Genomic DNA, 22,591 nt, shown 5'->3' on the forward strand with positions numbered 1-22,591 from the left:
CATAGCGTGTGTCTTCTCTGTAGGAACTGTCCCTGTATATTCTGGAACTTTTACAGGGGTGTAAATCCCTGCTTAGGGAGACTTTTGAGCAGCCCTGAAACTAGGTGGCTCCTGCAGTGGTCTGAGACGTAGCCTAAACGAGGCGTGAGCGAGATTTGAGGGAAGTCAAAGCACATAACCCTAACCCTTGACAGGGCAAGACACAAGAGGGCATATAGCCGTATTCCCCAGTCTGAATCAGATCAGTCACTATTTAGCTATGGATTTATTGTAGGCTAATTTGACTTTGCTTATTATATGGAGACCTATAAGAATGCATCATGAAAATGAGTGATGACAGACTAGGCTGATGAGCCAGTTCTTGTGTGGCACTATATCCCCCTCTTGTGGTTAATTGTGAGACATGCATCTGCTTCTTGTCAACAAGGATAGTCATTTTTGTGTGTTCCATAACCATAAAGTGCTTTTATTGGGACATTTCACTGTCAGAATAAAACAAAACACACAGAGTATTCTAAAAACATTTTTATTTTGCTCTTTGTGATTATGGTACATTTAACCATTTTCTTGACATTAGTTAGTGCATTACTCAAATGCAGTAAACCACATATAGTTTAAATACCTGACTATATTTTGTGTTTCATTGTTAAGTTAACAGACATTTAATCGTTTAAGATCACAAATAAACATTAATTTGACATTTTGCTACCTAAACACAGGCAACCTATGGATGGATAATACTGACTGCATTTAGTGAATAACTTTGAATGTAATAGCAACAACTACATTCATGTACATATATGTATCTAAATATTCTGAGCACACCAGGTTTGTTGATCTTCAACAGCCAAAGGGGAAAAACATGATTTCTCAAAGCACTTGTCAAATTATGGACTCATTTAAGACTCAAAACCTCTATGCACTTCATTATTAGTTTCTTATTTTATATTGTGTGATGTTATTGTGATCATACTGAGTGACAACACACGTCACATAGTCATGACAAATTGATTTTCAATGCTGCAAGCAATGCTTGGGTCAATGTGTGATTAACATCTCAAAAAAAGAAACAAAACAAGAAATGCCTCAGATTATCTGGGAGATTTTGCAATTTAAGTTGTAACCTAACTGTAACTTCTGTTATGTTATAACTGAAATTGCATTATTTCACAATTAACATTCTAACAAAATAAAGTGCATAATTATTTTTCTTTTTAAACATTGATATTAAATAATAAATTGGGCTGATGAAAGAAAGGTGAGTAAAAGAAAAGTGATGATGAAAACCAAAATCAGTTGTAAGACTATTCTTCTCATAAATAATCTAAGTACTCATATATTCAAGTAAACCAGGTTGTTGCAGCACTATCCGAACAATTCATGTCTGTTCCCTGAGTAGGGATGGCTGTGTTGCCCCATGTTAGCTGATGTTGACCGCTCTATATGATCAGGCTTCAACATGCTGTCTCATACACAATGCATGTTTATATGCATATATATTGATGGCAAATCTAGGTGGCTAAAAAAACAACAGCTCAAACAGCCGACAGGATCCCAACTGTCCTGGTTTTCATAAAACCTTGTGTAATTAATTTGATGTACTCCTACGTCTTCTTCCATACAGATATAGATATCCATGTTCATATACGTGTTTATATTTCAGCAGCTCATTGGCTGGGGGCCTCTGTAGTCCCGCTCTTCTCGCTAAGTGATTGGCTGTCCGACTGTAGTATCTCCACTGTGAAGCTGACGGTCTTCGAACGAAGGAAACTGTAGGTGTTGTCAAATCTTAGGACATCTGGAAATCACAGAAAGGAAAGATGTGCAACATGTAGCAGTTGACTGTCCACTTACACCATGTCAATATTACATTGCCATACATACTGCTGTTGAATGAAAGCTATACATTTTTTATTGTATATAGCAAGTATGAGTCCATTCAACATGGGTCACAATGTTAAATTGTGTTATTCCACTGCTTGGTTGAATTTCCCATTGTCCTACGTAATTTAGAACGACCATTAACCGTATGTTATTTGCACACCTATGAAGTAGATCCATTTTGTGGGCCGTATCACACTTGTATATTAATTTGCCGAACTCGTTGTGAAGTTTAAATGAACTGTCACGTTGCATCTGAGCTGTAAAATGCAGACGTTCAGAACATGGCAACATTGTAGCATATGACGGAGGTGGCTTTTAGCTAGATGGATGACAGCAGGCTAAGTAAAATAGCGATGTTTCCAAGCTAAAGTTCATCAGAATCTTGGGATACGCCCGCTTGACAACGGGAGGGATAGAACTAACGACTGGCCTTTGGCCGTAGCAACCATCTATTTAGAACTAGTAACGGCAATTTGTCCTGCAAGTTAAGAAATTAGTTGATATGTGTTGGAAGAAAGTAGTTCTACAAACAAGACAAGTTTTAGCGATTAAAACGTTTAAATTGTAACATGAACACAACGCAAGTGGCAACAGTGGAATAAGCGGGATAATGGACTCCACGGTGGTCTGTTCACAGAAGTTAATGCACTTACGAGGTTTAAACCGCTTCGCGTCGGGGCCGTTTTACAACCTCGACCATGCATTAACTTCTGTGAACAGACCACCGTGTCATCCATTATCCTTTACTTGAATCATAATATAATACATATGTAAATATAAATACACCAAACATGTGTACACAAAAAACAGGCCCACATTTTAAAAAATGTAATGTATTTTTTTTTGTGTCTGACCATTGTGACCAACTGTAGGCCTACTGTAACTAGCGCATAGCCGCTCTGCTGGCGATCCGGGCGAGTGCTGACGCTGTAAACCTTGTTGTTTGTTTGTTTGTTTTTACTTGTCGCGTGCATGAGTGATTGTCTAACCTGTTTGCCGCCTTACAAAGTTTAAGGGCTATTCTCTCCCTGTATCAGGGTCATATCCTGCATGTGATTGTTGTATGTATGTGACAGTTGTCCCCTATGTATGTGATTGTTGTTCACAGCGAATGCACTTTACAGCCCAAGACAAATTTCCCCTTAGAGGGAAAATAAAGTTTCTTATCTTAGTGGAGCAGCCATTGCCTCTCACTTGAGAAATGGTTTGCCTGGGTTTGATACCCAACACTGTGAGTCCTATAACTTTGGAATAGTGTCAGCTCAATCCCACTGACTTTGCTTTGCTTGGATTTACTTACACACTCCCGGGTCGGCACACGTAAGGGAGCCCTCCTCTGGCACCAGGTGGGCATTGTACCGGTCACTGGCCACCATTTCCTTCATCTGACTGGCACGCTGCCACTCACCCAGCTTGGCCTTCATGAACACCCCAAAACCAATGTCTGCCCCATCGCTGGCAAACTGCCACCTGGGAGAGAGAGAGTGAGGGAGGGGGAGAGAGAGAGTGAGGGAGGGGGGGAGAGAGAGTGAGGGAGGGAGGGAGAGAGAGGGAGAGAGAGAGAAGGAGGAGAGAGAGTGAGGGAGGGGGAGAGAAAAGGGTGGCTGAACAAGCAAGAGAAAGCGTGTCTTGGTCTTTTTGTTCCTTTTGTAAGACTTGGTAGTCTGCAGATACTGGCAGTCTCAACAGGAAAATACAAACAATGTAGATAATAAATGTACTGGATAGCTGCTAAGAGATAATCATGTCCACATGCTTAAAAATGTACTGAAAAACTATGAGTAAGTAACAGCAAAAGTGTTTTTAAACATTCCCTAATTGAGTCTTGTACATTGCCATTAAAATCAATGTCCAAACCTAAGCCTGTTTGTAAACATATATTTTCTTGTTTATTCAAATACACTGTAGACCAAGGGGGTTTTAACTGATTGTAACCAAGGGACCACCATTCTGACCGAGAAACAAAGTGAGGAGGACCACTGTTGTGAGTGACATAAAAACAGTGATTACCACAGTGCGACGTTATCGTTCATTCATGCCTAGCCAGGGACCATCTGCAATACCTTCACAGACCACCAGTGGGCCACAGACTATGGCTGCTGCCCCCTCACCTCAGTACAGATCCTGGGATCAGCATTTCGTACTCCAGGTGGTGAGAGGAGCCTCTGCTGATGGTGATGACATTCTCATACTGGATATTCATGGAGTCGAGCACGTAGTATGACCTTGGCACCTGCCCACCATATTTGATCTGCATCCAAAGAAACACATGGACAGGGGGCTGCTGAGAGGTTCACAAAGCAATGTAATGACATGAGTGTAAATAAAGTACTTCGGTGAAAGCATGTAAAAGAAACATGATAAAAACACCAATAATGTTTACCTGTGGTTTTGAAATAAATCTAATCCAATCTATTTTCTTTACAAAAGTTAAAAAATATATACATCTCATTTCAAGAATAAACAATTTATCAGAGATGATCACATATATTTTTAGGAATGTTACATCCCAACTTCATATGGTCACATTTCACTAATATTTTGCTTGTTCACAATTTGCCTAAATTGGAAGCTACTGTAGGTCTTCTATAGGCTTCACTTTTAAAGTCGCTGCAGAATGTAACCATCTTCTCTGTGTCATCTCTACTTCATTGGCTAAAATAGACCACAGGACTGTGTATAAGACCATTTTTGGTAAGTTTCCTCCAACACAATATCAACACAGGAGGTGGCACTAGTAGGGTGTGTTTAATAAGATGCAATATACATTATTTATCATCAATGATATGATTGATTTAGTTTATATATTGTGATGTACTATAATAAAAACAACGACTCATGTAACAGTATTGTATGTTTGAATATTACCATAACTCCATCTATTCAGTATTATATAATGTAGTACTTACTTACCTTGCAAGCTCTGCACTTTGGAAATGCACATGGAAATTAGGACACTGTACAACACCTTTAAATCACCCAAAATGTCCAAATAAATAATAGATTTGTTCATTTGAGAGTTTCATAACGTGATGATCTATCCTGCTTTTTTTCAGTCAGTTGTTATCAAGCTTGCACAGAGAGCCTAACCTTATGGATGACAATTTACTTTGGAAATGTTGTCATTTGTCAGTTTGGTTATCTGTTATGGTTATCCGTGTCGTACACAGATGTTAGAAGTAATGGCAGATAATGAGGACTCATTCAAAGGAGTTGTCATTTCGCTGATGTGCTTTTGGTGTTTCGGGTTTGGGCGATCCATCCCAAAAGCACACTGAATAGAATTTATGGAAATTAACTTAAAAGAGTGATTTAGTACGGCTTATAGTAGCATAACCTTTCCCAGTAGTGTACATCAGACTTGGCATGTAACAGTGAAAGAAATATACAATTTCAAGGACTGAATTTACCTCTGAAAAAATAAATACTGTGCATTACTTCCTCTGTCCTCAGGTTTGTTAGATTTTAAAAAGCTATTGAAAATGTCTGAAAGTATAATTATTTGTCTGTAAATAACAGAAACCTCTTCCTGTTTTTGACACTGTAACACAGTGCTCTTTACTCTTGCTGAGTGAAACTCTCCCTGCAGAATTTTTTTGAATTACCGCTATATACAATACATAATTGGATTATACATACTGTATGGATTTCACTGCTGTTTGTCTCTCATATACCTGCAGCAGTTTTGTTTTCCCTAAGGAGCGTGTGTAAAACAAGCATTTGCAAAACAAGCATGTGTAAAACAAGCATTTGCAAAACAAGCATGTGTAAAACAAGCATTTGCAAAACAAGCATGTGTAAAACAAGCATTTGCAAAACAAGCATGTAAAACAAGCATTTGCAAAACAAGCATGTGTAAAACAAGCATTTGCAAAACAAGCATGTGTAAAACAAGCATTTGCATGGCTCATGCAATTCAGATGAACAACACTTTGTCTGTGGTCATTTGCATGTTTTTTCAGAAACTCAACTCAACTGTTGTTAGTGCAGTATTAGAAGTCAATTTGTATTCTCTTTTGATATCTCTTCTTCTGCCACATGAGTCTTTCTGTTAGCACAGGTATTCAGATTAGCATATTCTTCAGTACAATTCTTCAAAAATCTGTCATTTGAGAGAGAGAGAGAGAATTTTGAATGAGATTTATTGGAGATTGTAGACACATTGTTAGTTGAACATTCAGGGAGGGATGGAGGAGCGGGGGGGATGTCACGTTCACTTGTCACATGTAGGACCTGCTCTTTTCTCAGAACTGCAACAGACTTTTCTGCAAGAGTTTCCATTTGTATCCAAACACACAAGAGCAATTCCACTTCCTCTTCCATCACGGTTTATACATTGTAATAACACTTGTACAGGCACACTCCTTTAGTTTGTGGACATTGTATCGAAGGTTACAAACACATGAGTACTGAACAGTACCTTCCCTTTGAAATGTTCTCCATTACAAATGATATAAACTAGGCCAATAGTGATATTGGATACAAAACAGAATGGTTTAATGTGACAGTGATTCAGTCAGACATTTCCACACTCGTTTATGTTTTTTCCAATTGTTCATCCATCCAACTGTACTCCTATGCTAGCTAATACAAACAAATAAATAAAACAAAATGGACTTGTGAAAGCTCACTTCACCAGAAGCTGTGACTTCCCACAGCTTGTTAAAGGTCCTGTGAGGCTTTCTTGGGAGCTCCTTCTTCTCCTGATGGTTGATTGTACCTTTTTCTATGTATCTACAAAGGGGCAGAGACAACACGTCTACAGTCATTCTGGGTAAGGTTAACCAGGCCTGGCCCTGCAGTGGTCTACTGCTTCAGGTCTGTCCCCAGAGCCCAACCTTCCAACCACATGACTGATGAGTCAGCAGAAAAAAAAATGGTGACCAAGCTTCAGCCAGGAAACCAGGGTGGTTCTATTTCAGAATGAGTACCATGGCAAATATGGAACTCTCATTGGGGTGGTTAAAAAAGGGTTCAGGTAATTGTACAGTTACCATTCTGGACAGTAGCCTACTTGAAATCTCTTAATTCATCACAATGGGTCCTGAACCTGCACCCACTGGCTAAACAGTGTGAGCAGACCATGCCCCAAAACAAAGTCTTCTACATAAGACTGTTCCAAGTAGAACTAAACACAATGATAATAAAAACAACTACTACTCTGAGTTATTTAAAATAAATAAAACATGTAATCAATAATTTACAGAGGACAAACAAATGAGACAAGTAAGTCTCTGGCAGAGAGAGTCTTGACAATATTATGTCTTTTGCTACTTTAAGAAAGCCTGACACATTTCACATCAGTGTACTATGTCTGCAGGCAGTATCTGTCAACCGCCACATGACTGACCCTTCAACCCCTTCAGAGCAGGCTGCAGCGGGGCAGGAAAGTAGATTGTAAATTGGGTGCAGTCAGGGTGAGTTACCGCAGCAGGCATTTCTAACCAACGAACACATGATTGTGAAATCAGGAAGTAAAACTGCCATTAGCCCATGTGAGGATTTGCCAGGGCTTCCTCTTACAACAGACCCACCACGTGATGTCTTTGTGGGCCATGTGAGCGCTGGTTCTTATGCATGTTTATGAAATGGGGAAATTCCTTTGCTTAAGTCCAGTGGGGTAACTTTCCACGTTCTGGCTTCTGCACAAAAGCCCTAATAAAAACACTACCCACTTTCATAACCAGGAGATTATGACCCACTGTTCAATGGCAAGCACTGCTACAGCAAAGGACAAAGCAAGCCTGACTATACACAGCGCGATCATATTAGTGTCATCTACAAGCACATGGCTTTACCAATACTTGCCACACCCGTGTAGAGCAAAGCATTACTCAGCTGATAAACATGCTCATCTACACAAAGCAAGAAGCACTAAACCAATCAATGTTGGATGATATATGGCTGGAGGGGTAGATGGGTGCAACACATGCGGCTTAAGCAATATCGCAGGATAGGGAGTGTGGATAAACTATATATCAAGACAGGAGATGCCCTGTAGGAGCCTAAAAGTAGTCTATTTAAGTTAAAATATTTTTACATTTAAAAAGGTACAAGTTCTTTAAAAGGATAAATATGATTTAAAAATGTTAAAATGCATTGAATTGCTCTGTAAGCAGGACTTTTAATGTGATTCTGATGCCCACTATTGGGGTGCTTTATTTTGATATGTGGGGAGGGGGGGGGGGAATGGAAATAGAAAGGAGATTGGAGCGAAATAGTTTTTTGACCTCTCTCTCTCTCTCTCCATGCTACCCTCGAAATGTTTATATTTTATGGATAACTTTCTTTATTTTTGTAATGTTGATTTGAGTTTTAAGTAAACAGTTAAACATAAGAAGTGGACTCATGGAATCTTTTCAAGTGTTTTTTGAGACAAGGGAGTTTGCTGAGCATCAAGCTAAAGCTTCAATTCCGTCCGTTCTTACCAGCCTTTCTTCGCGCATGTTTACAGGGTTCCCACAAACTTTTTAAACATCATATTCAAGGACTTTTCAAGGGCAATACAGGCCCAAATTTCTCAAATTCTAGCAGCATACACAGCACATTTTGAGACCCTGACCATGGTAATAAGAACTGTTGCAAAACTGAGAATTTTTATGATGAGAACTATAAGGCTTAAAAGAAGTTAATAGACAAGAATTAAAAAAAGAGAAAGGCTTGAATGCCTAAATACGCATTGCAACCTGTTACAATAATTGTAGCCTATGTGATCTCTTCCTTTTTCTAACACAAAAAATAGGTAGGATCCATGGGAACCCTGTGTTTATTTATGTGTTGTGTATAAGCTTGCGCTTATATTGTTTCACAGATCTTGTCCAATCACAGTAATACTAACTGATATTAATGACTGTGTATCTTGTGAAACCTTCAAAGCAAACTAGGGGGAAGTGCTGTGTGTGTGTGGGATCTAACAGTGCAAAGTAAAGGCCATCGCATACTGAGTCATATACTAAGGGTGTGTGTGTTTGTTTGTGTGTGTGTGTGTGTGTGTGTGTGTGTGTGTATGCATGCGTGAGTGAGCGCGTGGGTGTGAAATTGTTGCATGTTTAAAAATAAATAGGCCGACAACCTCACATTGGATTAATTATATATTGACATATTCCAAAACTTCTGTCTGTTATGATTTTTCACAGCAGTGTCAGTAAATGAGGTTTCTTACTGCCGCGTTCTGTATTTGATGAATTGGAAAAAAAAAACTCATACCGTAATTATGTGTAACTATTAGCCATGGTTTATAGATTGATTTTGCAAAATTTCATCAGCTATGAGGTTAATATAAGGTGTGTGACTGTATGCTACTGAGACATTGAATTTCCCCTTGGGGATCAATAAAGTATCTATCTATCTATCTATCTATCTATCTATCTATCTATCTATCTATCTATCTAATACACGGGGGCAGTTAATATGGTATTAATATGGTTTTGGTTTTTTTAACTTGCATAAAACACTGCCCTGCGGTTTACACACAATGCGGCTAATACACAGGAAATTACTGTACTAAATAAAGGGTTTGGGTTTGCAAAGGTCTTGGGGTTGAGCACAATGTGCAGCACAAACTACATGGTGGCCCTCTATGCAGCTTCTGTTCAGCAGCTGTGTGTATGAATGAACTACGCAGCTTCTGTTCAGCAGCTGTGTGTGTGAACCTGTGCCGCTGGGACCCCTGGGGTTCTGCACTCACCCTGGTCCTGCAGCGTGGGTCTCCGTCCGGGTCGGTCAGCTTTCCCCCGTAGACGGCAGGAAGCTCCTCGGGGTCAATGTGTCGCTGCAGCACCTCCTTCCAGTTGGCTGCAGCACACACACACACACAAAAAAAAAAAAACACACCAGAGCAAGCGAACCAGTGGGCCAGATGTCAGTTGAGTGAGAGACTGAGTGAGCTGGCTTGTGAACAAACACTGAAGCAATGAGATGCTATGTGATAAGGGAAAGAAGTGAAACCTCACCCCCGAGGACGATGATCTTGCGCTGTGTGTCTTCGCTGAGGAAGTGTTTGACCAGATTGTATGCCACAGGAAATATCTTGGGAGCTACAGAGATCAAAACTTAAAGTTATGTAGCATCAGGGAAGCCATAAGCTCAGTGAGGAAGAGGCATCAGCACATGCATTACTTTGGATAAAAGCATCTGGTCCCATAAACTTAAACATATAACAATACAAGCACTACTTTGCAATTAACTAGATGGATGGATGGATGCATACTATAAATAGATACTATATTGATTCCAAGGAAATTGAGGACAAAAGTATAAGCTAGTTTTTATAAATAGATACATATAAATAGAATAGAAATATGAAGACACAGAGATGCTCCTGAAGTTATTGATTGAGTAAGCTTACCTTTAATGACAAACAGCCTCTTGAGGCCTTCAGGATAGTTGTCCTCAAACGCAGTGAGTACCTGATGCAGTAAAGGAGAACAAGGGTGGGTTTCACCAACGTGGTTTAAATCAATCCTAGTTTAGGCCTAAACTAGGTTTAGTAAATCTAGGTTTACATAGGGGTTTAATTAAAGAATAAAAGACAGGAATACAAAAACAAAACATTTTTACTTTTCTTGTTTTGCCACATACAAAAAACAATGACAAATCAGCAAAATCAAGTTGTGCCACATCAGAAGCAAGGGAAACCATGATGGCCATTACAAGATGAACCTGCTTGACAAATGAGTTTAAATGAATGCCCACCTCTGTGTAAGTGTCTATGGCCGGCTTCCAAAGATGTCTCATTCCCAATCCCTCCAGGTCATAAATCATAGTAATCGACTCAATGTTTTTACCCAGCTGAGATGGGAAAGGGACGACAGGATGGGAAAGAGGATGGGGATTAAAGATAAATAAGACTCACTATATCTGCAAATGTCAGGACAAACTAAAATGAGTCATGTTCGAAAACTAACACGATATTATAATGCATTTATGTTTATAAATAAGACATTTAGAAACAGAGTGACATACTGTACAAATAAAATATTTGCAACTTATCACAGAGGAACAGTTAAGTTATTCTATACGCACCATAGCACATCACAAGATTCATACGATGACACGACAACATGCAAATTGCAATTTTATTTCTGTTATGAGTGGGTCTGCACTGAAGTGCACAGACAGCGAGAGGTACCTTCTCACTCTGCAGGTCACACTCCTTCTGCAGCATCTCACAGTCTCTGACTTTGGACTTGATGAAGTCCTGCTTGGAGGCGGACAGCAGGAGACCCTTGGGGTCCACTGGCCCGATGACATCGTACCAGATAGGGCTGCCCTCCCGGTCATAGCCACACATACCCCCAGAGAGGTGCTTCTCAATCACCTATGCAGTGGACAAGTCTACAAATCAAACACACTGATCTCTCCACATGCACGTCCTACAACCTTCACATACAGGTGCATCCAGATGTGGGTGTAGTTTAGAATTTGAAAAGGAAATGCTGTTAGTCATCAAAGACTCGAGCCCTGCCAGTGGACTTCAAATTGCTTTAGGCTACCTGGTACAATGCATTAAATAGTAAAATGACAAATAATATAAATTTAAAAAGTCCACCTACAACTATTCGTTCATAATTATGGAGCAAATATTGTAGTTGTTTAATACAACTAGCAGCTACTGCTTTGGTGCTGTTCTGGATGGAGACCTAGAAAACAATTGCATTTAATTTGTAAAGCTTGTTAAATTATGTCCATCCCCTGTCATTAGCGCAATGCACTTACATAAGAACGGAAAGGCTGAGGTAATTCCTAATGGGTTAACATGTTCCAACTAAGTTGAACCTTTTTTGGTTGGAACGTGTTTAAGATTCAAGACTCAAGATTGTCTTCATTACATCTCATTATAACAGTATTGTGTTGCTTAAACAGTATTATAACAGTATTGTGTTGCTTAAAAACAAGAACTACTTACAGTAGCTTCCATATATTTTTTCAAATATACACAGGAGAGAAGTTAAAATTCCTAGTGCTATAGGTAGGGGATTTCACACAGCAACCAAGCCTATTTACCATCAAAAACAAAATCACTAACAAATCAACTTTTGTGGGGAAAAATATCACCAACAGAACAGCCTTCAAGAGAATTCCACTGTGGTTATCAATAGTTTAGCATTATATTATATTACGGGGTTCCCACTTTAAGTCAAATGTAAAATTCCATGACTTTTCCCTGACAAAAAAAAATTGAATTTCCATGACTTACTATATAATGAATGGAACAATATACTGATCAATAATTTCAGAGCAGCCACGTAGTGTTTACTTTTTTAGAGCGGGAGATGAATAAATGGGATTGAATAAACAAAGTTGGGCTACTCAGGCAATCAGTAAAGCTAATAACCACATATACACCAATTCTGAATGTAAATATTTGTATTATTGTAGTTTGGCAAGTGCATTTTAAACTGCTACAACAAAATTCCCTGATATTCCATGGTTTTGCCCCAAAAATGATAAAAATCCCTGACTTTCCATGTCTGAAATAGGCTTTCCAAAATTCCATGATATTCCAGAAATTCCATGACCTGTGGGAACCCTGCATATAGCTGTTTACCTCAGGTGGCCTCCAGTCTGTTGTTATTGTATCGACTTTCATATGCTTCCTGAACTCCAGATGCTGAAATAGAAAGGATCTGATTACACTCAAACCAAAATAACACAAAACAGGCTTGACAACAAAACAGCAGTTATCTCCATAAAGCACTGACATATTTATTTGAGTGGCACAGTGTTTTCAGGCTGGAGAATCAGCCCTAGAAACAGAGGAAGACTTAACCCATTTGGGGTCCTTATCAGGACCAGATAAGCAGCTAAAACCTTAATTACACCCATTATTTTAGTAATTAGTTGTGTGTAATTATCACACCCAATATAATATCCTTTGATTCGTCAGCACTGTCCCATTAATCACCCCAGAGGATACTGACAGAGAGCTTTAACAGCTGCAGCTCAAACAAGCCAACAACCGAAAGACATGGCACTCACTTAATACATTACTTTATTAATTCATCTGATATGTTTTCATCCAAAGTGACTTAAAATTAGGAATAGCATTCAAACTACAGTATAATAGAAGACGTAAGCAGGCATCAAAGACTAGTCTACAATGTATTCTGTTTAGAGGTAATCCATACAGGATTCTGAGTGAACATCCCTTCTGGATCACAGACTGGTATGTTGTTACTCATTGTCAGCCGTAGCATGAGGTTGCACAAATCAAGGTGCTATTTAAGCAATATTAAAGGAACCATATGTAAGATTGTGGCCAAACCTGGTACTGGAATCACTTTCAAATTACTGTAGAGCAGTGTATCCCCTCCCCCTCCCCCCTGACTCGAGGATGCCAACCCGGATGCCGAAACACTACTGACTTCGTGATTACTAGATAGGTGGAGGGTGGCGCGTCAGGCCAAAACACAACATGACATGACAAAACACAACATCAACATCAGTTGAGGGCTGCAACTTCACTTTTTAAATGACAATATCCTGGCCGGACTACTGTTGTCAGTGATATTAGTATTTGAAATGATCATGATTTCTTAATGTCTAGTGACTTATCAGGGCCATTTTATGATTAACTGAAATACATTTCTTACATCCGGTTCCTTTAAGACTGGGCTTTACTGCAATCAGAATGCTGAGGTGCTTAGTGGTTAGACGTGGCCTCAACCCAATCATATTATTTCTTCTTTTTTTCATGATTTCTATTTTGCCTTGATGGTGTCTAATTTGCTGAATCAACCCCCTGAGTAATTAGCAGGGCATTTGATCTGGATTTGGTTTCCAAAGAGCCTTGAGGTTTGTGTTGTTTTGCTCATTTAAACCAGTAAGTCCAAACCTATCCATGCAAAGCCTAAGGCAGTGAGAGGAAGGAGACATGGGATACCTTTCGCAGCATGGCCTCCGCTTTCTGAACATTGAAATTTCTAGCTGAAAAAAAAGAAACAGTGGTAGTAGCATGGAGATGGGGAGATAGAAATAAGAGAGAGATTGAGACAATACAGTTAAAAGACAACGAACATTACTGGTAAGATACACATCTAAATGTAAAGGCTGTAGGCTCAGACAGACTTATGTGGGGTTGACCAGTTTAGTGTGTTATCTGCTAACACATAAACATGCAAATAAATACAGGCAGGGTGTACTCAAATATGATGGTTACAATGCAATGACCTACACAGACATGTAGCCTATCATCGAAGGAAATACTATGGCAAAGGAGAAATCAGGAAAGCTTAGGCTTGATGCGGTTTCCTTGGAATAAATATTAATGCCAGGAGCTTGCAGCACAATGCAGCGTTATGGGGCTAATGAGTGAAATTCAGTCCAGTCATGCTAATGCGCAGCTAAGCATATTTCACTTCCCTCATAGTGGTACGACAGAGATCCACAGTACCTAATGGAGTCACAGATTAGAACATTTAATACTTAAAAAGTGTAGCAGGGCATCACAAATCACATGTGCTTCACATCTTGTCTGTCTCCTTACAAACGTGTGTGGATCGTAAAAGTGTAAAGAGGTACAAGAAATATATCCATTAATGCCCTATCCCGTCTGCCTCTCAAATAAATAACAACGACCTAGTGCTGAAAGGGTCTTTAATTAGATACATCCTCTGGATTATGCTCCTGTCGTAGTGAATGGACCCTACGTGACAGTTAGACAGTTAGCCTTGACGGCGCTGCTGACCTACAACAATGTGGACTTTAAGCGTGTAATACTATCTAAGTACTGGACAGCTGACTGTAGCCATTAGGGTGTTTAATGTGGAGCTTTGTGGATCCACAACTCAGACCTAATGCTCTCAGGGAGTCGGACGTGAGGATTTAACCCACATCTTTGAGAAAGAGTGAGTGAGAGTGCAGTGCAGAGTGAGAGTACTGCATGTGTTCATCCATAGTATCTCAGGCTTCATCCTAGCACTTAGTAGGTCTAACAATTATTGTACTGTCTCAGAAATAAAATTAAAAAAAATCCAGAAATGAAAAGAACCCAGGGTGCAAAGGGGAAAATAATTCAGAGCTGGGCACAACCAACAATAATGCACCACAATAAGTGCACAGAGGTGTAAAGCACAGCGAACACTGGGCACCATTGTCATTGACTTGACCGATACATTCAGCCGTTTGTTTCGCAGTTTTAATCTGATTAAACTGCAGATTAGCACTGATTCAGCCCAGCTTGTCTTCGGCCTGTGGCACAAGGCCTGTGTTTCTCAAGCCTCATTCACACAATGAAGCTCGCGAAGACAAGAGCTACACAATGCATGTTGGTCTGTCTGTCTCTTGGCCTGTGTGTCGTCACTTAGCCTAAACAATGATAAGTGGCCACTGTAACTACAGCTGCACTTGGCTGTTGATGTGAAACTCAACTCATGTAATCAAGAATTAATTACTTTAATATATAACAACTGAACCCACTGTACTATACTGTATTTGGTGCAAAATGATGAGCATAGATGCAAGCGATTATGGAAAACAGTCTTGAAAACTTGACATCAGGCCTGGCACCTGTCTGCATGTGGCACAGGTTGACTCATTCAACTCACTGAACAACTGCTGTCTGTTCAGCTGAATAAGTGGACTGGGAAGATGTACTATTTTGCCTCTCACCTCTGAGCCACCGTAGCAGAAAGTGGTCGCTCTGTGACGGACACTCAGGAAGGATGTCCTTAACCCTCTCACGAAACTAGCATGGACAGTGGAGAAGAAAAGAGAGCAGCCGTGCGAAAGCCATGGAAGAAGACATAGGGGACAATGTAATGACAATAAATGTGAATCTACTCATTAATTCTCATCGTAAATCAAGTTTTGCCACAGACAGTGACCACTATTATCTATGTATTACAGATTACAGACTACATTACAGCTACTAAGAAAAAGGCTAAAACTAAGAACATGCTCCACCATTTACAGTGTCAAAATTAGTCTTATTAGGGGTCAGTGATGTAAAATGCAATATTATAGTAGTCAAAATCATAGGAGCTACACTGCCGCGCAAAGGCAAAAGGAAGTAACTTCATCTTTGGTCGAAAATTAGTTATTGTCATTTTTGTGATATTCAAGACCTCCTTTACCATGTGGAGAAATATCTTGAGTCAATTTGGTTGTTTTTTTATTATTATATTATTTATTTAAACAGTAACCCCCTAAAGCCTAAGAGAAACCAAGGCAGAACGCATGAACTCCCGAGTTACGGTTCTTTTCTTTTGTGTTAGGGCGCTGACGTTGAGTTAAGGTCAGTTAAGGTAGTCTGCCTTTGTTTATCCATGCGCTGAGGTTTAGTTAAGGTACTCTGCTTTTGTTTAGCCATGCATCAAAGTGAAGTGCCTTGGCACGGCTCTTTATTTGTTAGCAGATAATACAAAGGCAGATTACAGTAACTTCCCAATAAGGGCCAAAGGTTAAGTTTGACCCCAAGATTTCTCAGTTACACACGCTGGCGAGTAAAGGTCTTTTGCCTTTGCAGGGCAATAACAGGTGTAAAATCAGGATGTTAGCCAATGTTATTGTAGCTTGTCAATGAGCTAAGTCTACTAATAAACAAGAGTAATAATCTTACTTAACCAATGTAATGTATGACTGATTCAGATAAACCCACACTAGGAAAGGTGAATATCTGACATCTTAAGGCATTTCCGAAATATAGCCTATATGGTAAACAAGTCATTTAACAGCCTCAAACAGTTGCCAAATGAATTATGTTCATCTATGGCATCATACTGGTTTGTTTAAAACACATGTAGGCCTAGTAGCCTACACTACAGCCTACAGGACACTGGTAGCCTACTACAAACTGGTGTAGCTTGACCACGAATAAGCGTCACCATACTTGTGCCACAGTCATTACATAGCTGTAGTATTTGAAGAACCAACAGGTTGGTTTACCTGTTCCAAAGCTTCAGCCTGTTTTGGGCTCAGGTTGCCGACATGTCCACTCATGCTGGCAGTGTGTTTTGACAGTTCGCTAGAGGCACAGACCGGGAGAGAAGTTCTTTTTCCTCCCTTTAGTGCAGAGGCTCTTGATGGAGGCAGCCTTTGGGGGCGCTCACAAGGTCTTCAACCCGTATTGCGCTAATAACAGTAAAACGTCTGTCTTCATTGCTTGAATGATGAACAAAACAAATTAATATTATATGATAGATAAAATATATCGACACAGCCTAATGATTCACCTCCTTACCATCGATGCAACGCTGACACTTGTTGAGCTGCCAGGCATCCTGAGTGGATTGACTGTTGCCTGCCCGTGCGCCCCCTCATCAATGTGTGCGAATGGCAATTCCATGAGGCATGCCAGTGATTATTACGGTCACTGATGCCAAGTTGTGACGTCCACTAGCTTTGTAGCTCTGTATTGTAGGTCTAAAGCTTCAAATATAGCTTTGTCGATAACCGAACTAAATCGTGTATTCTTTTAAACATTAAAATCTTAACATGCGCAACAACATGTTCTATTTTTTTGTTCAGAGCTTAGCAGCATCGTCAGAAGGCTACTTTAAACTTTTTTTCTTTCCGGCAGATGGCGACCTATAGCACAACTCTATCCAGCCTTTTCCTGTGATACCAGGAAGTCATTTTGTTTACATTCTGCACAGCAGTCTCCAGTAGCTACATTTCCAACAATAATGCAGGGCATTTAATATTTACCAATACTCAATCGTTGTTGTTACAGTTCATCATGGGGTCCAAAGCTATATCTGCTCAGCTGATTCTGTTTGCGTCTATGTTTTGCTTGCGTCTGATGTCAGCTGAACAGGTAGCCTTGGTGGAAATCTCTCTGCAGGGACGCCAGGCCATCAGTAGCACTTTACGCGGAGAAGTGATCGAGGGTAGTTTAAGCGACAAGAGCCCGGATAGAAAAGAAAATGACAATCTTAAAGGAGACCTGCGATTAGTAAGTAGACTGAATCGAAATGTGATGTCGTTGTCGGGGGACGCAGCATTGCGCACTGCTCTGTCAAAACCACAGTAGCCTATCCCCTGTCTGGGTTTGGTTTAGTGAATCAGACGGGACTCTTAATTCACACGGTCTAATGCTATGCACCAAGCTTGTCATTCAGCAACATCGCGTTGCCTGTCTTAACAGGCGTCTTTATTGCAGATAGCGGCCAGGCCCTTATTACGCATCATTTTATTTATTTATTTTTCACCAGCTGCATGAAGATGAAACCCTAAATGCCGACGAACGTGAGCCAAAGGAAGATAGTAAGGCAACGAATCCTTGGATAGGTGTCGTCCCTGTCGAAGTGGAAGATGGCAAAAGTCCCGTTGGTAGTCAAGAGTCCTTCGCAACTGCCATGGTCAATAAGGTAGGCTGAAAGACACGAAAAGCTGCAAGTATTTAAATGAAAAGCACACACACAAAATTAAATTTGTGAGTATTTGGTATTAACTTAAATGTCAGTGTAGTAGATTTGTTTTTCCTGTGTAGCAGAGACAAAGTTGTGTGAGTGTAATGTACCATTCCCAAGCCTTGCATGTTAGGTCTGCTGTCCAAATTAAATGATGGCCATTTCCTCAGTAACTGACACTGAGCTCATAGTGCTAGATCATTCCATCCCTTGTAGTAAACTATCTTTAGGTTTGTAGGGCATATCATAGGGTATTTCTTGTACATGGAACCCTAGTCTTAGACTGAAAGAGAATTACACTGAAAAAGAGCTTTTAGACAAGGACTCCATGATGTGCCTACTTAAAATGTTAATTTGTTTGTTTTAAGATGAAGCGAGCACTTGTTCTAGGAGCGTCTGCACTCATTATCCTGGCCCTCAACCAAAACACTGTCCGAGAGGTAAGTCCAACACCGATTTCAGCTCTAGAATGCACCATGTGATAGCCTGATGCTTATTCAATGCTGTTATGATGGGCACAGATGATGTAAACATGCCTTTCTTCGATAGATGGATCTCTCTCAAGTGCTCTCAAAACCAATCATAGTTATTCAGACATCGGAAAATGTCACAAAACTCATTGGAGCACTCCTTAGGTAATCTCTGTAAAATGTTGACCTTCTTTCTTACTGATTCAATCTCTGAAACTGAAAGCATGGACTAAATGTTAGTTCTTTTCTGTGTATGCACAGGGGCCTGCACGCCACTGCGAAAATCACATACAAGACCTTTCTAAAGGACAACTTGGTGAGGCATTTACCATGTTACTAGGTCAATCTGGAGGATGCCACTAATACATGATGGTGGTGAATTAACACATTTTAATATTAAATTTGAAACATTACTCTGGAATTCAGGTTCATGTCACCCATCACTGATGATTAAATGATTTACTCTTACTTCCTGGTTACAGGGGGCCACTCTGACTTTGTGGTCGAGCTGTGGGCGATCGAGAGGCGGTCTGTACGGAGAGTGGCAAGGGGTCATCTGTACAGGAGAGACCAACTCCCAGGTCCAGGTGGGGGAGACAGCGACACTCTAAAAAATAAAACAAGTTTGTACTTCCATCAGTGTTGAAATCACAACCTTCCCCAGTGTTTTCCTTTGAAAATACACACAGCACAGTGTTGTGTTGTGTAGTGTACAAGCAAGTGTTGTGTGTGCAGTACACCTGATGAATAATTTCCCAAACAACACAACACCAGAACCACCTGTGTCATGGGTGTATATGTGCACAGCATTGTAAATGTAAATGGATGTAAGTGAAATGAATACATTCAAATGTAAATATGGCTTTCTTACAGAAATATCTGCAGCAGCTGTGGAACACAGTAGTTCTAGTAGCGCTCATCCTCTGTACCGGTGTTCTTGTTCAAGCTCGCTGGCAGTATCAGGACAACCAGTTCAGTGACGACCTGGAGGTAGGCGACCCACAGATGTCATGCTACAAAGAACAACATGAATCCAGAATCCTGCGATCTTCAATGTCTGTCTCTTTCTGTTTATAGTTACTTCCAAAGCAGGACATCATCAAGAGGCTGTCAGCTCTGAAAACAAGAACTTACATTCAACCAAAGACATGGGGGGACCCGTCACAGCCTACAGAAACAGACAACTGTGCTGTTTGTCTAGAACAGTTCAATAACAACCAGGTATACCTTTACTTTGAGATACTTTTTCAAGGGGAAAAAAATTGTCTTCAGTTTTAAAGTGCGGTGACTGATCAACATCTTGTCTTAGCCAACACTAAAAAGAGATATCCAGTGATTTTTCACATAGATCTGTTTCTCAAGGTCATCCAAGGGGGTATTCCAAGTACGTGGTTTAGTGACAAACCTGGGTAAGTTAACTCAGAGTAAGTGGTAAACCTCCTAATAGAAGAGCTGTATGGCTTCATTCTCCTAACAAAGCAATGGCATAGGGCTCTTGTTGTAGGAGATTTATCACCCCCGTACTGTTGGTACGAAAACAATCGGTTTTAACTAGCTTGAGTTGCTGCAGCCAACAGTTAAGAGATTCCAGGCAGCTACAGTGCTACACTCTGGGGGCATGTTCATGAGCCTCCATGTACATGCCCCCAGAGTGTAGTGCTGTACTGTAACTGCTTTGCTGCTTTAGCTGTTGGTTGCAACAACTTGAGCTAGGTAAAACCGATTGTTTTTCGTTTTTATTTTCATACCAACAGTACTCAACAGTGACCTCAAGAAACGGAGATCTGTGTGGAAAATCGCCAGATTTCTCTTATAATGTGGTGGATTTGTCATGAGATATTGTATTTTTAGTGAATTACGTGCCTGCTCTGTCCTGTAGTGTTTGAGAGTGTTGCCCTGCATGCATGAGTTCCACAGAGACTGCGTGGACCCTTGGTTGTTGCTTCAGCAGACCTGTCCATTATGCAAGCGTAGCGTATTGGGTGAGTGAAACAGTGATCAAGTTGAACATAATATGAAACTTAAAGTGACTTAAAATGCTGACCACTTGGTTATTCTTATGTAGTATACCATATGTTCTTGCATACTAAGTTTGCATGCAAAATCATGACTAAGCTTTGAGAGTTTTCTCATGTGGGCTACTTTGTTCAATTCTATTTTCACATATTCCATGTAACATTCCATTACACAAACTCAATGGTATGCCAAGTCTAACAGAACAATGTACCCACACACAAATTTCCCACCGTGACAGTTGGAAAAAAGTCCAACAGAAAACCTCATCTTCTTTGTTATCTGCAGGTAATTTTTGTTGATAGCTGGTGGAACGTTCAGGACTGGGGCAGGAGGAAGGACAGCCCTTTTTGGACATGTGTATGTGACCTGGAAATAGACTCATGTCTTCCCGAGTACTGTACAGAAGAGATCCCTTGGTGTGAGCGGATCTCAAACGACTGCACAAACATTGCTCATACCCCAGACAAACAAACTGTGGCAGCCTGGGGATGAACAGCTGCCTGAACCACAGGAACAGGAAAGAATAGTATTTCTGTATCAATGGCTTTGAACAGTATTCTTCTGACAGTAGTCTAGTGAGTAGATTCTGTTACACTCAAGTTTTAGTACTGTATTTTTAGTTCTGCTTGTTGGCACGCAATCTTTGTTGGGTCAGTCTGTATGAAACTCTTCACCATTTAAAGCTAACGAAGGACCGATGGATAGGATGTTCTCTGCAAATATGCCTGCAGTGGGCACAATAGGAATGTTACACAAATATTTTGAGCCAACTGTTGGAACTGTATAACAATATATATATTTTTATTAATGTTTTTAATCCAAAGCATGGCTATTTATACCCAGAGATGTTAACTCTAAATTCAGACTTTAGACCAAGCCCCTGAATACAGATGAACTACCAATATGCTCAGTAAATACATGCAATGGAGAATTATTAATCCATATCCAATAATCCTATATTAAGTATAGGAAATAATTATACTATATATTTTGTCTGTTACAAACCCTACAAAACCCTAACAGCATGGTCAGTGTTCAAAATAGATGCTCAGTATGATTGGTAATGTGGGCTGGTTCACCCAAACATACACCAGAACAGTGTTTATATGCACAGGACTTAACATGGTGTATTACTAGGAGTTCTTAACATTTCAAGGCACTCCAATAGGCCAGAAGTCAGGTGAACAGTAAAGGAATTTGTCCATTTTAACTCCTCCACAGCAGCGCAGAGGCTCATTATGACATACCTCTTAAAACAATTCTGTACTGATGTTGGGATACAACGTTTAAGCAAATACAAAAGGGTCAACCTCTGACCTAAGGGAAGGTTGGAAGGTCACCTTCCACCACGAGATGTTCAACACGTGTGTTCTCACGTGCTGGCTCAAGATTCTGCGGACATTTAACAAATTGACATGGAATAAGTGCTTCAACTACTTATTTTGTTGCCCCCTCCTCCTTATCTTTTACTCTTGCTTCAAGAAAAGCAATCATAAAAATGTCCTCTTACAAAAAAAAGCATGTTGTTGAACATTGCATGATGGCACTCACTACGTTTTACTGGAAAATTCCACCTAATGATCTCACCCGCAGTTGACCTCAACAGCTAGCTGATGTTTACGAGCTAAAAGCCTTGAATGCTTGTCAACTAGTCTCTACAGCCCCTGTAAAGACCTAATGTTTGGAAATGTCTACAATCACAGCATGGCAGAGGATACCTTCACACTCACTCTCAGACACTCTCACACACACACACACACACACACAACTATCAGGGAGAGTCTGCTTGGACCTGTCTTCACCTGTAAACTCTTTGATTTCATTTGTTGATCACTAAAAATGTTGCAAGAGCTAATTGTGTCTCGTCTC

At 40.2% G+C, this 22,591-nt stretch overlaps 2 protein-coding genes across 5 annotated transcripts; one reads left to right on the plus strand and one right to left on the minus strand.

Moving 5' to 3' along the window:
* Window positions 1-510: 510 nt before the first annotated feature.
* sec14l8 (SEC14-like lipid binding 8) lies at window positions 511-17,661 on the minus strand. 3 transcript variants are annotated; one of them, XM_048242558.1, is made up of 13 exons: window positions 17,533-17,661; window positions 16,771-16,986; window positions 15,496-15,571; window positions 13,769-13,812; window positions 12,434-12,496; window positions 11,015-11,203; window positions 10,579-10,674; window positions 10,232-10,292; window positions 9,837-9,920; window positions 9,572-9,678; window positions 3,996-4,135; window positions 3,185-3,354; window positions 511-1,798 (listed from the first exon to the last, which is right to left on the minus strand). In XM_048242558.1, the coding sequence occupies exons 2-13, from the start codon at window positions 16,822-16,824 to the stop codon at window positions 1,668-1,670; spliced, it is 1,215 nt and encodes a 404-aa protein (XP_048098515.1). In that variant the 5' UTR covers window positions 16,825-16,986; window positions 17,533-17,661; the 3' UTR covers window positions 511-1,667. The 3 variants fall into 3 exon arrangements, with proteins under 3 accessions (XP_048098515.1, XP_048098514.1, XP_048098513.1); XM_048242557.1 differs by lacking the exon at window positions 17,533-17,661 and adding an exon at window positions 17,066-17,440 and having other exon boundaries at window positions 16,771-16,956; XM_048242556.1 differs by lacking the exon at window positions 17,533-17,661 and adding an exon at window positions 17,066-17,440.
* rnf215 (ring finger protein 215) lies at window positions 17,564-22,577 on the plus strand. Of its 2 annotated transcripts, none has more exons than XM_048242559.1 (10): window positions 17,564-17,779; window positions 18,039-18,194; window positions 18,605-18,676; window positions 18,786-18,871; window positions 18,968-19,022; window positions 19,189-19,293; window positions 19,580-19,696; window positions 19,784-19,927; window positions 20,586-20,688; window positions 21,008-22,577. In XM_048242559.1, exons 1-10 carry the CDS (start codon window positions 17,564-17,566, stop codon window positions 21,019-21,021), a joined length of 1,068 nt encoding a protein of 355 aa, XP_048098516.1. In that variant the 3' UTR covers window positions 21,022-22,577. The 2 variants fall into 2 exon arrangements, with proteins under 2 accessions (XP_048098516.1, XP_048098517.1); XM_048242560.1 differs by having other exon boundaries at window positions 20,624-20,688.
* Window positions 22,578-22,591: the final 14 nt, after the last annotated feature.

This window comes from Alosa alosa, chromosome 5 (genome assembly GCF_017589495.1).
Source record: "Alosa alosa isolate M-15738 ecotype Scorff River chromosome 5, AALO_Geno_1.1, whole genome shotgun sequence".
Classification (NCBI taxonomy): domain Eukaryota; kingdom Metazoa; phylum Chordata; class Actinopteri; order Clupeiformes; family Clupeidae; genus Alosa; species Alosa alosa.

What these genes read in the sequence shown, in the direction of transcription:
- sec14l8 (XM_048242558.1), bottom strand. Translation starts at nt 16,824, where the DNA reads ATGAGTGGACATGTCGGCAACCTGAGCCCAAAACAGGCTGAAGCTTTG. An exon ending in CAGACTGGAGGCCACCTGAG is followed by an intron (nt 11,204 to 12,433) that starts GTAAACAGCTAT and finishes TCCACTGCATAG; the next exon opens with GTGATTGAGAAGCACCTCTC. An exon ending in CAAGATCATCGTCCTCGGGG is followed by an intron (nt 9,679 to 9,836) that starts GTGAGGTTTCAC and finishes TGTGTGCTGCAG; the next exon opens with CCAACTGGAAGGAGGTGCTG.
- rnf215 (XM_048242559.1), top strand. Translation starts at nt 17,564, where the DNA reads ATGGGGTCCAAAGCTATATCTGCTCAGCTGATTCTGTTTGCGTCTATG. An exon ending in CCTTTCTAAAGGACAACTTG is followed by an intron (nt 19,023 to 19,188) that starts GTGAGGCATTTA and finishes TCCTGGTTACAG; the next exon opens with GGGGCCACTCTGACTTTGTG. An exon ending in AGACCAACTCCCAGGTCCAG is followed by an intron (nt 19,294 to 19,579) that starts GTGGGGGAGACA and finishes GCTTTCTTACAG; the next exon opens with AAATATCTGCAGCAGCTGTG.